Source organism: Rhea americana, unplaced genomic scaffold (genome assembly GCF_003343005.1).
Source record: "Rhea americana isolate MKP2758 unplaced genomic scaffold, rheAme1 scaffold_9, whole genome shotgun sequence".
NCBI lineage: Eukaryota > Metazoa > Chordata > Aves > Rheiformes > Rheidae > Rhea > Rhea americana.
In genome coordinates, this window is record NW_028187088.1 from 3168855 (window position 1) to 3185680 (window position 16826).

The window sequence follows — 16826 nt, forward strand, 5'->3', positions numbered from 1 at the left end:
CTGAATATTTTTAAAATCAAGGAAAATACAAATTGCCAAGGGGCATTCTGTAARATATTTTGGGGAATCCAGTAGTTCTCTTCCTATTTATTAATCATAGTAAACTTCAACTTATATTTTCAGGCGTCTGAGTATCCAATCGTACTGTCTTTGGAGAATCATTGCAGCCCCAAGCAACAAGAAGTGATGGCAGATTATTTAGAAAGTATTCTAGGTGACAAACTTCTTTCTTCAGCAATTGATGATAAAGTGCCTACTGAACTACCTTCTCCTGAGGTAACAACATTGTATTTTTCCCTGTGAAAGATAGGGAAAAATACAACTTTCTGTAGTTTTTGTTCAGAATATTCTGAAACTGGATTAATGAAAGTTCTTCATCTGATGTCTGAAATGGATTTCAGATTGTAAAAAAAAATTAATGACACAACACAAAGAACCCATGAAAAAACAAAGTAAAAAGAGAAGGCAAAAATAAATCATGTGAGTTGATATGGAAGGCTATGTTTAAAGGAAAACTGTTTTAGTACAACCTTGAAACATACAGATGAAAAAAGATAACACTAATTTTTCAGAGCCCTAGATCTTCAGGTTCACATGATTCCRGTTTCTGGGGCTTTGTATATGGTAAACCATTGATTTTATTTTATATTCAAATGTAGTTAACTAAAGTTTGGGGGGGTAAAATTTATTTTATCTGGAAACATGGCAGCTCCAGTAATGTGTCTTATTATTGTGAACCATGCTCACAAGAGAATCTACTTTTAAAGAGTGCACATTTATTTATAGGGAAGTTAAATGACTTGCCCAAGATTGTAAAAGTAAGTTTCATTGAATCTAAACTCTGAATCTGAGAGCTATGCAAACAACTGATTTTATTTGGGAAATTTCARGTTATTGAACAAATGTGCTATAAAGAACATCTTTCAAAATTTCTGTTGATCTGTAAAGTCAACATTTCAAGATTAAACTGAACCATTGTCTTCAACAYGATATGAAACTTCCAATGTTTTTAAGTTTTTTAAAAAAAGCGAAGCATAAATTTTTAAACCTTATGCTTTGAACCAAAAAGTCAAAATAATTTAAGCATTGCTTGTATCTATTTTTTTACTAATTTATGTTTTGTTTTATAGACTGAGAGTATTTCCTGAAATTTGAACAAGTTATTGAAATGGAAACCTGAATCTATATTTTTTGTTCATAAAAATGGTGATGGAAACATTTCTTTGAGTTACATTACCACAAAAACATTTTTTCTTTCTCACTGTCCCTAGCGCAGTGTTTCTCAGCTCATAGCTTGAGACTCTTGGGATATGAAGTTAGAAAAGGCAATTAGATGGGTGCTGAAAATTTTATTGCAAATTAAAACAAATTCCTACTGTTCCATTCTTTACATATAATTTTCTTTCAAGATCMAAAGAGATTTTTTAATGTCTCTTGCAACACAAACAGATGCATACTCAAAAAACTATTTAGGCTTATAACTGTTATCAGGGATATATTTTCTATACTTCCTTTGCAGAATCTGAAAAGGAACAAACAAAATGTTTTATTTCAAATAGGAATTCACCAGTCTGAAAAGATAGGAAACATTGTCTTAAGGAAAGACACAACATATAAACACATAACTATTTTTGTAAAAGATTKGTCATGAAAAAAGTATTTGTTTATTTTCTGAAGTGGCCTGCCCAGAAGATTTGCTAAAGTGTTATCGTATTGCTTTATTTTCTTAACAATGTTGTTATAAATATATTTTAATACATCTTAATAAATTACTCAATAARCCAACGTCTTTTTTAGAGATTATCACTGTATTTGTATATCTCACTATCTAATTTCAATTTGTGACCTTGAAAATTGTGCTATAAACTGGAAAAAAAAAGTGCTAAATATGAGGCTTTGCTTAAAATCATCTCAAAGCATGGCTATATTCAGTCTCAATGCTATTCAAGGATCATATGTCCTCTGCAGCAAACACTGAATTGGTGTACCACATCTGAACAGCATACTAAAAATATTACTTTCTATGGGATATGTCCCCTACAGAATATTTTGGGGATTTAGGAAATACATACTTCATATTTTCATAGTTCAGAGCTTTCTGAATTCAGCTCTGTAGAAGCTTCCACACTTACTCATGACTTACTAGTAATATATGCTGTTCCAYTGATATTCATTTTATTCAATTTTAAATATTTTAAAGCTATGTGAGATGTATTCCAATGTAAGAGTTACCTGATATCAGTGTTCTCAACCAATTCACAAAATAAGAGTGAATTTAATAAATCATTATGTTGAGAATGGTAATGATTAGGGCCATCTCCATTTTGGTTAGCTGGTCTGATCAAGCACATAAAAAAGTTTGGATTTTATTTTACCATGGAAATACTGAATTTGCAAATACAGTAGGAAACTTGACTTTTGGCTAGCAACCTTTTGGAGAACCATTTTTGGTCCATGATCAAAAGAAGTTGAATTGCATCACATCCGTAAAGCCTGGAATCTGATGCACACTGAAGGCCTGGATAAATTCATTGTCATATGAGTGAGTCAGATGATACTCAACTTTAGTTCTGTCTGCTTCACTTAAGTAGCATAAAAAAAATGTTACAGAGCCATAAATGATCACTTTAAGGTGCTCTTAGGGTGAGAGATTCTCAGCTAAAGTAAAACAATATGCTTGCTTCCTGTATCGGTTACCATTCCACTGTTTACAATGCCAAGCAAGAATAGGGGAGAAGCTAGCATGTCTGCTGTATGATTCTATAGAAGTGCATCTGGTAATGCAGTCACAGGAAAATAATTGCATGAGAATTGTTAATACTGATAACGGAGTAAAGGCACTTAACAATAATCTAAAAAATCTAATGTTATAACTAAAGACCTCTAATATATGTCTAGTAGAACATAAAGAATGTTGGGGCAATTACATTTCATTGCAACTGCTTAGACGTGGGATAGATTCAACAGAATGGAAAAGTGCTCATTAATGTTGCTCATGTGCAGTAAATACACTTGCTCTGAAGCTGAGCATGGCCTGATATCCCTAACAGCCCATCTTGAAAAAAATTATTAGGCATAGGAAGATTACTAGTCAAAGGAAATGATGGACCTGCCTACACAATTATTTTTAATAGACAATTCTTAACAGATGCATTTATATATCTATAATATATTCATGCATAATATAAAAGGAAAGCTTTGAAATCAGTTTCCTTGTTTGAAACTATCCTTTGTTGCTCATCTGTATTGATGTGTGAACCTGGATCTGCCATTAGATATTAAATAAAAATGTTAAATAAATAGAAAATATAATAAAAAGTAATATTTTTAAAAGAAATTTTATATGATAGAATTTAGCAAAGCAACAGGTCCTAAGATTTCTTTGTAGAGTCCTGTTCAGCAGTTGTTACAGCCTACATCTACTCTTTTCACCTAGATTATTATTTTTTTCCTCAGTGTGTTTATTGTGTTTTTAATGTCTGTTCTAAATATTAATTTTAGATTATATTTTCTGCAGTATGATGTCTTTTTGTAGAATGTCACACCTGCTTTTATTAAAGAAAAATAAAAGTAGGTAGTAAATTGGTTATATACTAAAATATTCACTTTTGTTAATTATATTGTTGTACTAAATATGTCATACAAAAGTAGTTGAGTATTAAGGTTACATACATTTTAAGTCACTTTACAACGCATATATCTCTGTGAAATGAATTATTCTAAGTTGAAAAGTTAAAATATTCAGATTAGAGTTACAGTGCTTTCATAGAATCATAGAATCAGTAACTTTGGAAGGATCTCTCTGGAGATCATCTAGTCCAACCTCCCTGCTCAGCAGGGTCATCTAGAGCATGTTAGACAGGGTTGCGTCCAGGCAGGCCTTGAAGATCTCCAGAGAAGGAGACTCCACAACCTCTCTGGGTAACCTGTYCCAGTGCTCCGTCACTCTCACAGTGAAGAAATCCCCCCTCACATTCAGGTGGAACTTCCTGTGGTTCAATTTCTGCTCATTCTTTCCCTTCATTTGCCCTACAACCTTATTTACGTTCTTTCGTCATCTTCATCTTCCTTTTGTTGAGCTCTCCTCTCCTCCCTCTTGGCTTGTCTTAGCAATGAAAGAGATAGAGAGCTTTCCACTCTTCATTGATGTTGGCAATCATTGCAGAGACATTTATGGTAATGGGCTCTGTTAGAGAGTATTCCAGCGTAATAATATCCTAGGGACACAAATCAGATTCTTTATTTCTACATGTGGCTCGTGTGCCTCTGAATGCAATGGGCATAATTCAGGTCCTCTCAACTGATTGGCTGCATCAGAGCAACTTAGTGATCACATAAGTTGTCACCTCCTGTCTTTGTGACCTGTGCTATTGCCTTCTTGGCTAGACTCTTTTAAACAACCTGCCTATGAGGGACATGRTCCCTCAGAGCTTTGGCCCTAAGCTAACTAGTTCAGCCCTTCCTCCCTTACCTCTCAGATTTCTTTGGTAAGAGCCTTCGGCATAACAACTTCACACTCTCTCATGGGACATAATCATTATGTTTCAGAGGTGGAAATCCTGATCATCTGACAATGAATGTTGGTCCTACTTTTACTTCTCCCATCCAGGGCTCATACAAGGCTTCTTTCTAAACCCACATCTCAGTGCTCTTCAGGGTCCAAATAGAACAATGTGTTTGTCTGTACATGAGGTGGAATCACACATTATTTCTCCAAATGCTACACAGAAACATTTGCCTAAGTTGTATATAGCCTCACAGGTTCTACTAGATCTTGGGGAACTGGGGATCTCTATGGATATTCTTTTCTCTTGTATTGTCTGATTAGTCTCCTACTTCCTTTTTTAAGTAGGAATTGAGCTGGACCTTTGTCAATTGAGATGTCTGTCCATGTCTGGAAGAAAGATTAAAGGGCAGAGCAAAGCCAGTCTTAACTATTTCCTTGGACTGCAGTTTATGCAAGTTGACTYACACCATTTTAAGTCTGTGTGAAAATCACAAGGAGACCCAGAAAAGAAAACTGAATGGTCACTGGAAGTTATTGATTTTTGCTTTCTTTCCACATCCCTTTTGCCTGAAACACAAAACCCAGAAAATTTCAGGAAAAGGGAACTGCTTCTTTGGCCTCAATCAGCTGATCACCCTGCGGCTGGATGTATTAGTACTCTAATTCCCTGGAATTACTGTATTCTGTAGCATCTCAACAGATAGTTCCTCCTCCACATGATATCTGGGTGAAGTGGAGGAAAGAGAAATCATTTTGCACTATTTCATGTTTTCTTTCAGCCACACACTCCTTCTTCATTAAGAAGACCTGAGGCCACTTTTGTGCCTGAGAAGGCTTCACCAGTCTCTTCTGCGATGTCCTCTAATGTCCTTTCTGCCCAGACGTTTTGCCATCCAAATTAATGACTGTGGTGCTTTTAAAGAGATCTTATGAACTTCTGTTAATATTCTCTGAAGGAGTCCTCTGAGTCAGTTCACACATTAAATGATATTTGACATCACTGAGTGATACTAAATATCTCTACCACTCACACCAGTACTACTGGATTATACTAATACGTGACAAAATTTGATGTCTCGTGCAGTAACTTGTAGCTGAACTTAGAAAATATCAAAATCCTAGAAATGTGATCAGTTTTTATTTATACTGCTGAATCCTTCCTCTCTAATGGATTTCACTACTGCTGAAAGAAAAGAGTAAGCCACAAACATAACAAATGAAAAAGACTTTAAGCACATTGATGCTTCTGATAAAGGTTTATTCTTCAGCTATTTTGCATTTTGTTACATCAAACTGTATTACACTACTGACATGATATATACATGAACTATTTAGGGATATTTTCATTATTTGCAGTTTTCTGTCACAAAATTTTAAAGAGATGTTGATACATTGTTAGCTGAAAGTGAAGTGTCAGCAATGATTATTTTACAAGTCTTTAGTGTTTCTCACACAGCTGCCAGATCAATTGCTATGCTGTGGCTGTTCAGGACCATTTTTGGCCACAGTCTCCAAGGTTTCCTCTCAGTCATTAAAAGCATGCTATCTAAATGAAAGGACTTATTTAGTAATCTCTTTGATAAAGATTCAGCAAAGGACTCCACAACTTTATGTGGCCTGGGCATTTTAAATCCTATTATTAGGGAGAAAACTAACTAACCCCATAGTCAGAACTGCTTCTTCAGCATTTTCTACACCAGTATCTTCTCAGTTACACAATTTAGAAGCTTTATTTCTGCAGTCACTGTTCTCCCGGAATGCATGAGCCTGGGTGAACCATATCAGTCCTCATTACAGTTCTCAATATCTAGATACGACATTTAAGCATATGTCTAAAAGATTTGTTTTTATACCACCTTTTCTTTCTTTCTCYGTACAGTCCTGTCTTGCTGAGAAACTGTCAAAATGTGATTGTACCTGGCTCTCTGTAATTTCTGAAAAATAGGTTCTTACTGACTGTCTTTAATATCTGACAAAAAGGTAATAGACTCATTAACCTGTGGTTATATTATTCAATTTTCAGTCTAACCATCTCTGAATTTTCCTCTCTCATTCCCTTATASGGTTTTATAATCTTGTTTCCTTGTTATGGAGAAAGCTGGAGATGATGATTTTCATGCGGAAATTCAATAGCAAGATTGCTTTAGCATATGTAATTCTGTTGCTTCAGTGGTGACTCTGGTTGGTGTTTTTTGACCTATAAGTAACATACATAAATTTCTAGATCAARTCTTCATACCAAAAATATCTTTGCTTCTCAACATATCAAAAATATTTCCAGTTCACAGTCTTGCCTTTCAATCTGCCTATGGCACCTAGTCTATACAAAAATGTTAACTGAGAAGAAATAAGTTGAAAATTCAACACACCTGCATAACCTCAAAAATAACASACACAGTATTGCTTATAATAAAATTTCTGGATTCTCTAGGTTCTAGTGAGAACTTACAGAAGTGTCTCCTGATTACTACATGGTCTCTGGGCATTGTACTGTACAGTGTTCTTGTACTTTACAGAGGTCAATATATATCTGTCACATTTGTTTCTGCACTGTTGTAACCCTAAAGGAATGTTTAGGCCTCTGTGCACTGTACAAATGTTTGTGTAGACTTTTATGTCCCTAAAACATAAATGTATTTAGTCACAGTTGCCACCTTCCTGATCATTCTGTACATTCTCCAGGGMTGAAAGTGAAAGGCTTCTGAGGAACATTGTTTTTCCAAAGTGTATTGAAYATTATACCATCACCAGTTGTGAACAACTTCACGGTGTTGTCAGGCAACATCATAAAGTAGTCACAGACAATACCACTGCCATATTTTATAACAACCAGATAGATCTGAGGTTGAAGTTTTATTTAGTGTATAAAAACAGATCCTTCTTTTGGGAAGGTATCTTCTCAGGGCTTTGTACGTACTGGCAGGGAATCTGATTGTGAGATCTCTGAGTGCACCACACACTAATCATCTTCTGCAACTTCTGTCCAACCCACCCACCAGGAGTTTTGCTGCCTGGTTACAMGGTCAGTTCTGGTATAGCACAGGGGTGTAGCCTTGGACCAGACTTTTGTGACAGCTGCTAAGTTGTGAGAAAGAGCCTTCAGCTGGGGCCTCCACCCGTATATCTTTTACACATTGGCTCAGGAGCTGCATTTAAGCTCAGGCTTTTGCCTCCAATCTTTTCCTGAGCTACACTGTAAATATGCAGTGCCTAGCCTTATATCTTTTTCCTGACCTTGCCTTGCTGGTTTCCTTRCCTTGCTGGTAGTTCTGCACATGGGTACTGGTAACCTATGCACCAGTACAGGCTGAGGGCTGACTGGCTGGAAAACAGCTTTTCAGAAAAGGGCCTGGGGGTCTTGGCAGACAAGTTGACCAAGAACCAGCATCATGTCTTTGTGGCAAAGAAGGCCAACAGCATCCTGGGCCACATTAGCAAAAGCATTGCCAGCAGGCTGCGGGATAGCATTATCTAGTCAGAGTTGTTGAGACCATATSTGAAGCACTGTGTCCARTTCCAGAGTCCCAGTACATGAGAGATGTGGACCTACTGGACCAAATCCAGCAAAGGCCACTAAGATKATTAGGGGCTCAAATCATCTGTCTTATGAGGAGAGTCTGAGATAGCTGGGACTGTCCAGCTTGAATATAGGAGCTTGAGGGAATCTTATCAATATAAATACCTTATATAAACACCTGACTGGGGGCAGAGGGCCTAAAGAGAACAGAGCCAGACTCTTCTTAGTGGTGTTTGGTGAAAGGGTTAGAGGTGCTGGGCACAAATTGAAGTACYGTAAATTCCACCAAAGGAAAGACTTTTTCTACTATGAGGGTCATCCAACACTGGAAGAATTTGCCCAGAGATGTTGTGGAGTTTCTATCTTGGAGATATTTAAAACCTAGCTGGATATGGCCCTAGCTGTAGCTGACCCTGTTTTGAGAAAGGGGGTTGGACTACATGATCCCAAGAGGTGCCTTCCAACTTCAACTGTTCTGTGTTTCTAATGACTTGGCCTGACTTTGGACCTGCCTTGTCACTACAGACTTGTCTGGTGTCACTGGATTGCTTGGCTACCATCATCAGACCTGCTCTACTTATCTAATGCATGCCCTTGTTGCTAAGGTCACTGCCCCATGCCTGTCTTGTTGTCATGCTCAGCTCCTGGCTTGCCTTTCCCTGTGGTGATGCTAGCCCTTGCTCTCTGACACTGAAGGCATTGCAGATTCTTCAATCATGAGTAGAAGATAGGATTACAGTGTTATCTGCAACGTATTTCATGATCAGTGACATCCCGAAATTGATTTTTGCCTTGACAGTTGCTAAAAAATGCAAAATCTTCTGCACCAGAACTACTCTTTCTCCAAGACTGCCATTAGATGGTCTTTTTTGAATGCATGATTGGGAAAATCAGTGTATATTTATACTTCCCTTATATATGATGGAGTACTCAGGTAAAGCAGGACAGGGTATGGCTRATATTGGATGCACCTGCATGATCCAGGCAATCCTGGTACCAAAACCTCCTGCTTCATTCATTTTAAGAACTCACAGCAATGAGTAAAACTTGGGTAAAATTCATATTAGTTCCTGGATATTAGTTCCTTTTATCTCAGCCTTTATTTGTTGAATGGTTTTCAGGCTTAACTAGGCTTATTCTTTCCTGTTAGATAAAATCTTWTGTGATAATGCCCCCAAGAAAGTGCACCAGAAAAACATTTAAGGAAAAAGGATCCTTGGTGCTGTTCGTTAGTGATCTAGTGTTCACTTGTGTCCTTAAAATTTTAGTTTATCTATCAGATTTGTCCCCTGGTTAGGTATTATGACATTACATCCCTCAACAGAAGGATATTCTTGTTTCACTAATTCTATTAGAGATATTTTTCACTAATTCTATTAGGGATATTTCTGAAAAGTTTGACTAGATTAGGTTCTAGTAGGTGAATAAGAAAGAAAATTTTTTGAAATGTGTTGTTAAGAACAGAATGTTTCTTAGAACATATAAATTTTTAACAAAGGCGTGTGTCATATTTTCACTTCAGCCAGGAAATTAGTCTGCCAATGTCACCCCTACCAGTTTTCTGCAGCTTTGTTACGCATGCTTTGTCTTTTTATATATCCAACAGAAATTGGAATCATCTTGAGTCATCTTTTTGAATTATCAAAAAATGCTGATACTTTTATAAATAATAATAAATATTTTTATAAATAATGGCTATACTTAACAATAGTGTCCTGTTATTTCCATTCAAGATAAATTTTGTCAATGCATTGAAAACTTAGTTCATGTTAAGGATTCACAAAAGGTGTCCCATCTTTATCATGTATTGGTACTAAAGCTGGTAGYATAATGCTTGAAATAGAAAATCATGTAAAATTTTAAATTATTTTTAACGTCGTTACTTAGCCAGTTTTTCAGGATTTGATATTCCTCTTACTAAGCACCTGAAGAAGTTACTCAGGAGAGAAGAGGGTAGAACATGCAAAATTTAAGTAGGAGAAGCATTTCTTTCATTTTAATGGTCATATCACAATTCCATGATTTGTTCTCTTATGTTTCTGTGATCTGAATTCTAGCCCTTCTTACATTACTTCTATATAGTCTTCATGGTAGTTTTGTCTCAACCATTGCAAAGTACTTGTGATTTTGTGCTGGAGTCTTGTATTACTTCAGCTGCTCTGATTTATGTTGTACTTTGTTATCCCCATCACCTGAACCTGAGCACTTGTTTAGAATGAGAACTCAGTATTGTTACTTTAAGTATTTAAATCAAATTTTCCAGCTGAATGTATCTGGAAGTTTTKGCCTATGCTAGTCTGAAAGTGTTCATTATGTTGTAGGAAAGATCTGTTTGGCCAGAAGCAGATTGCAATAATAGCTAACCAAAATCACTGAAACTGAACTAAAATGATTATGTATAACTATGTAGTAAGTATATATGTACTTTTAAAATATTTTATATTTTATATTTAAACTATAAGAACGAAGTTATTGTGGACATTCAGACTTTCAGCTGATGATCTGCTGTAAGGTTTAAACATTTGTACAAAAAAGGTGCCACATTATTAGCATGCTGATTACCAATTAAAGCATACAAATTTCACTTAGTCACTGATTTTGTAACCATACCKTTATTATAATTCTCTTTGCAGATTTATTTGAAGCTCAGACTTAAAATGTATAGCATGTCTTTTTTAGTTCATGGTTCAGTTTCAGTGATTTCAGTTAGCTATTATTGGGATCTGCTTCTGGCCAAATAAATATCAAAATTTATCCTTACTACAGAATATTTTCTGTAGTAAGACATTCTCTTTGAAAAGAAAGTTACAATTTTTAAAAGTTATCTTCCATGAAAAAAATGAAATGATTGTCCTATCTCTGGGTATTTACATCTTTGCCAACAGTTTATAAAATTTTAGAAAGCATTTGCCTTAAAACATCATGGCCTATTTTTGTATGATAACACAAACTATAATCTTTTTTACTTAAATAAATGTATATACTCAAGGCACTAAAATATCCTTAGAAATGTTTTCCTTCCCTTTTATACCAGATCTTTTCTGATTTTTGGAATTAAATCTTATCTATGAACATCGAAATATAAAACCAAAAGGGAACATAGATATTAAGCATCAGGAAATATGAAGATAAAATGGAAAATTCAGAATTCTTTAAAATATAAGAAGTATTACTCATATTAAAGCTGTTCTAAAAATATCACAGAAAAAGAATGAGTGAATCAATAAGTAATGAAGGAAGTGTTAAAGTGCATCTGTATTCAAAGTCACCCTTGCATAGAGATTAATCAAATCTTACACCACCATGGCATTGATAGAAATTAAACAAAGGACATCTCATCCACTTGCACACTGACAAACTTGATCCGAATAATACAAAATCTGAAGTGATAGGGCGGTTATCAGCAATGGAGATTGCTATTTAAATAAATGGAATGTCTATTTCCTGCACACAGCTCTAGACATTTCTATTGTAATAGTTATGTTTCTATCTTTCATGCTTTTCATATTTAGTTAATGGATAGCTTAGAACGTGATATTTGACACAAACATAAGTTCAGTTATGCTTTATTTAATATGTGCATATTTCTTGATTGTTTTTTTAACCTTACCATATGAAACTTAAGGGAGTTGTTGTGAATTCCTTTGTCCAAGAGTCTAAATAAGTCCTGCTACTCACTTGCAACTWCCACGCACAGAGGTAAAGATGAATATCTATTATATAATGACTGTTTTACAGTGAAGTTTATTTCATAAATGTAAGTGAGAAGTATATTAATAATAATCAGATTTATAGATTAGAGCTAATCTTTTTGGAAATTCTGTCCTTTAATGAAGTTTCCTAGGTTCTTTATTATAGAAGTTATGATCTTAATTATAAAATAATAGTAATCTTTAGTGAAATAATGAGCATCTACTAGATGAAAAAAAAGAAAGAAAAAGAAAGGATCCTTTGGATAAATCTATAGCTCACCCAATCTTTCACTCAATGAAAGCGCATTGTGATTAATGTAAATGTTCCTCCTTTATAGTTGTCTTAAAACATACATATATATAGCCTTCTCAAATTGCCTTCTTAAGTTCAATATTACGTTTTATGTAAAATAGTCATGGGTTTGAACACTATACATTATAAACTAGRTTTTCATTTGATTGCAAAATTATCACTATGTCCATGACTGGATACACTTAGGTTTCTTTTAAAAAATGCTGTGCAACATCATGGCAAGGGAGTTCAGAGAAAAATACATGAGAAAGATCTTCTTCATTAAAAATATTGAGAATTACAAGGATGTATATAGCATTTTTAAAGCAATAGGCAGGTTGAGTAAGCTGTTCTCATTGTTTTGGAAGGGAAAATTCTGCTTCCAAGTCAGTAATCTCTGAAAACTATCATTCCTGGGTGGCAATAGCTACTAGTAAAAAGTTACTGATTATGCACATTCATGTATTTATCAGTAGGAATTGTATGATTTTTGGCTTTATTTTCTCTAGCAAGATTAATAGTGCTCTCAGTGAGAAATAGTCCTCAGTTTTATATGAAATATGCCTATTTAGAGATGACACRTAAAATAGAGAAGCTGCTTTGACAACAAATTACCAAACTCTGTTAAACTAGTATCACTGGTCAGCATGAAGGCCCACTGTATCCTCAATGCTAATGATGTAATAAAGTTAAACTTKCTGTACAGTTCAGATGTGCACTAATGCGCTAATCAAATAGGGTAACAACTTCCACAACTGCAAAATTAGCTAAAAAMCAGTTTCAAAAAATCATCAGATAAATGTTTATATGGTTATATTTGAAAATAAATTCACAGTGAAAAAATACACACCTTGTGTCCTATCTGGCCATCACATCTGACACCTGCTTTACTCCTTAGCTTAATCTTGCTCATAGCTTCACCACCTATGTGTCTGTGTGGTAGAGGGCTTTTTTTGTCACCTGTGGTTAGATTTTTGTAGTCTATGGTGTATTCTGATCCCCAAACTCTGTTTTTGAGTCTTTCTAACTGATATCCGTCTTCTATCGGTAGTTGAAAGCAGATTAAGCAATTTCTTGATGTGAAAATCTATAATTAGTCTATACATAGTTCTAATTATTACTGTTTAACCTCTTTCCCATAGTCATTAAAATTCAAAATACTGATAAAAAACAAAAAAGTTGGAACACTTGAGGAAACTATTCTCAGGAAAGGTCATGACAGTCATGGTGAGACAGGAGAAATTGTTGAAGAGCTAAATCCTTCTGAAGAAGAAGAGGCAGATGAAAAAACCCCGGTTTACCCACATGCTGATTCATCAAAAAGAAAATATGAAGATAGATCTTCCCCTCCACCTAGAAAAAAGCCAAAGGTAAAAACCCTTTTTTCTCAGCTGAATTTGGAAAACGCTTGGGGGTACATCTGTGTGKTTTTTTTTTGTTTTGTTTTTTGTTCTTTTTTTAAGAAGGATTTTTTTATTTTAAAACATAGAGTAAATTTAAAAGGTAGGCTTTAAAATTATTCAGAGTAATACATTTCAAACTAATATTTTTCATCYTAAGGTTTTCAAAGTTTCCTGATTCTTACAAGACACTCTAAAGAAAAGTGGAACATAATTTAGTATCCAACCAATAAGCAACTCTTCCCTGTTCTCCCATCCTAAATTCCATCTGCAGTTTTCACAGTCAAGTCTTGTGCTTATCCTAGGCTCTCAGTACTGCAACAGGCCAACATAGCTGCACAACAGCTCTGCTGGGCTCATGGCCCTTCTGGCATGGAGGATAATCAATGTTCTAGTGGTTCCTAATAGTGAAGGACAATTATCCCTCTATCTGTTCCTTCCTGCAGTTCAGCAGCCTGTCCTGGAAATTTTGAAGACGTGGCATTCATGTATTTTCTTGCAATCTGGATTTATGCCTGAAATTAAGTGTAGACTTCTGGCTGCAATAAGATTTTTTTAAAGCACTTAGGATAATGGAAAGGACATATTTGCATTTATGATGAAAAGACTTAACATTAAATACTACTTCTCAAAGACGCACTTTAAAAAATAGATGCAATTTCCTTTTTATTTTCTTTGATATTCAGACTGAACTCATTTTTTTAAAACCAAATTGCAGTCCTTCACCATGGATATCTGTTACTCCATTAGCTTTAAAACTGTTTTCTTCAAGTTTTATAGGCAGGCAGGAAACATCCAGTATCCAGTGATTTTTGCACATCATGCTCTGATTATCTAGATACAGATAGACTGACAGTACTCCTCAGGATTTTCTGTTTGTGCTGACAGGCAGTGGGTTCCTCTTTGGCTCTATTCTCTTAGTGATTTGAAGGCCAAGATCTTTGCTTCTGTCTTTTCTTTCCATCAAATACAGAGAGATGGCAAGGAAAAATCTGAGGATGACTGGAGTCCTCTTTGAGCAGGGAAGGCCAAATTTCTGGATGATAGAGTCGGATATATTTTAGATATCTTGTTGCAACATCAAAACATTTACCACACACCTTAATATCAACAACCACAGCAGAAAGTCTGGTGATGTTTCATAGGCAGAAGAGGTCAGGGTTTTGGAGTTCCTCTGCTCAGTTGGATGGTGGAAGAGTGTTGAATGCACACCCAGGATACCCTAGAGATGCTGTTGGCTCTGGCTGGGTCACTGCCTGCCCTATCCAGAGAGTCAAATTATCTAGCAGTTCTCTGCTAGTATTGCTCATCAGGAGCTATAGCCCCAGAATAAGTAATGCACTTCTTGTGTAGTTTAAGGGCGACAAGGTGGCAAACCCTATCATTATTTCAGTTAGGAATTTGTCTTCAAAAGCTTTAATGGAATGTAAACATCATTAACAGTGTCAGCTCCTTGCTGACTACTACCAGTGATTAGCTCACAGGTTTATGTTAAGTGATGAGGTCATAAAATACCTCGATTTAAGATATAAGAATGTAAAATTTTAAAGTCACTTCCCACCTTTGTTCACCTTGGCAATAGAATAAAACTAAACAATGACAATAGCCAGAGAACTTTCCCTCTTAATTAAGAAGAACAGAATTTACCTTACTTCAGAGCAGTATGTGGAGTACCATTCCACTGAGAGATTTGCTTGGCATGGTAAAACATTATTTTATCTACATTTTTTATTTGGTTAGAGCTGCTGATATATATCCTATCTCCTATTCTTTATCCTACTGCCTACTCTTCCCCCCCCCCCCTTTTCCAGTTACTTCCCACTAGTATATATTTTCTAGCATTTAAGGTGTTTAAGAAAATAGAACATATATTTTAGATATGAATAAATGTTGAGAGTCATAGTAAATTACATTAGTGTGTATACCAATCTCAGAAGCAGGGAAATGATAAAGCTATCCTACAGAATGCTGTACCAGGAGGCACAGGAAATATTCCTCCATTTATCTCCCATCAACTGTAAAGAACATAGAGACAATAATCTTAATTGTCTCTGGCTGAACTGTATTTTTATCTTACTACTAAAAGTCATATTTTAGGCTTAAATATTCACTAACTGTGATACATTTTTCAAATCTTTATGCATCAAAAATGATCTTAACAATCTGGATTGTTAAGAATAATAGTGAAATATGTGATAATTTAATGTTGTATATTCTTTCACTGTTTCATATTATTATTTCATATTATTATTTATAGATGAAGAAGATAAAGATTGCCATGGAGTTGTCAGATCTTGTGATTTATACCAAGTCTCACAAGTTTGTAAGCTTTGAGGAGTCACGAGATACTCAAAAGTGTTATGAAAATAATTCAATTGGAGAGTCTCGAGCACGAAAATTTGTAAAACATTCAGGTATTTTCATTTAATCAGATGAAAGTTATGATATTGCTATGGTTCATTTTTTAGGCACTGGGAGAGTTGATAAACTTTATGAAGTATATATTGTCCAATTCTATTTGGTGCTTTTTTATAACATTGTTTTAGAAATATTTGCACTGCATTTTTACATTTCTGTTGTTTTTCTAAGCAAAAGTGTAACTCAGAATTGTTTTAAATTTGTATCATTTAATAAAACCAAATATTAACATAGTATAGAATATGTATGACAACATTTTGATTTAATTTTTCTGCATCAGATGATTTAAATGCAGCAGTTAATATTGAAAATGTATGGAAAAGGTTTTTTTTTCACATTTAAGGGCTATACTCCACTTTGGAGTTGGACACGCATTATCCCTCGCTTTGATGGTAACTGCAGAGAAGAGAATCTGCAGAAAAGAATGACTAAACTCCAAAGCAGGCAGTTTGCTTCATTGGTCCAGATCTTTAAAGCAGGCCAAGTTGGATTATTCATTCTGTTTTGGGGTGTCTCTATTTGGTGTAGGCAGTACAGTGCAGCCTCTGCTGCTTTAACTCTAGCTGATTGCCACCTGACTCAAGGGAGTGTTAAAAACAGAGATCACTGGCCACGAGAATGAAGTCTGCCCTGGGAGCATCCATGCAGGACTAGCCCAGCTGCCATCCACTTCTTTCTGGCGATGATTCGGTGGTTGGTTATGAGAATAATGCCAAATCACATTAAAACAAGTATGCTCTTGCCAGCTATCCATAGGCAGAGTCCTCTGTAGTCTGCCTAGCAAACTAGTGAACATAAAAGTAGTTTTTAAAATAGGATTTTAGCCAAATCTCAAGGTGGCCTGCATACTAGCCTTACATGCAGAGAAATACCTTAAAATATATATACATTAATAACTATATACCGACTATGTCAAAAATAAAAATTACTAGATCAGTTTATTTATTCAGATAGGACTCATTTCAAATGCAAAGCTATTAAGTAAGTTTGTCTTACCCAG

General features: G+C 35.2%; 1 protein-coding gene across 1 annotated transcript in view; it reads left to right on the forward strand.

Moving 5' to 3' along the window:
- Window positions 1-16826, forward strand: part of PLCZ1 (phospholipase C zeta 1) — a 57347-nt gene that overhangs the window by 20646 nt on the left and 19875 nt on the right. The window contains exons 6-8 of the mRNA XM_085324066.1: window positions 124-276; window positions 13151-13378; window positions 15666-15822. Coding sequence (XP_085180192.1) covers window positions 124-276; window positions 13151-13378; window positions 15666-15822 — 538 coding nt within the window. The remainder of the gene's footprint in view (window positions 1-123; window positions 277-13150; window positions 13379-15665; window positions 15823-16826) is intronic.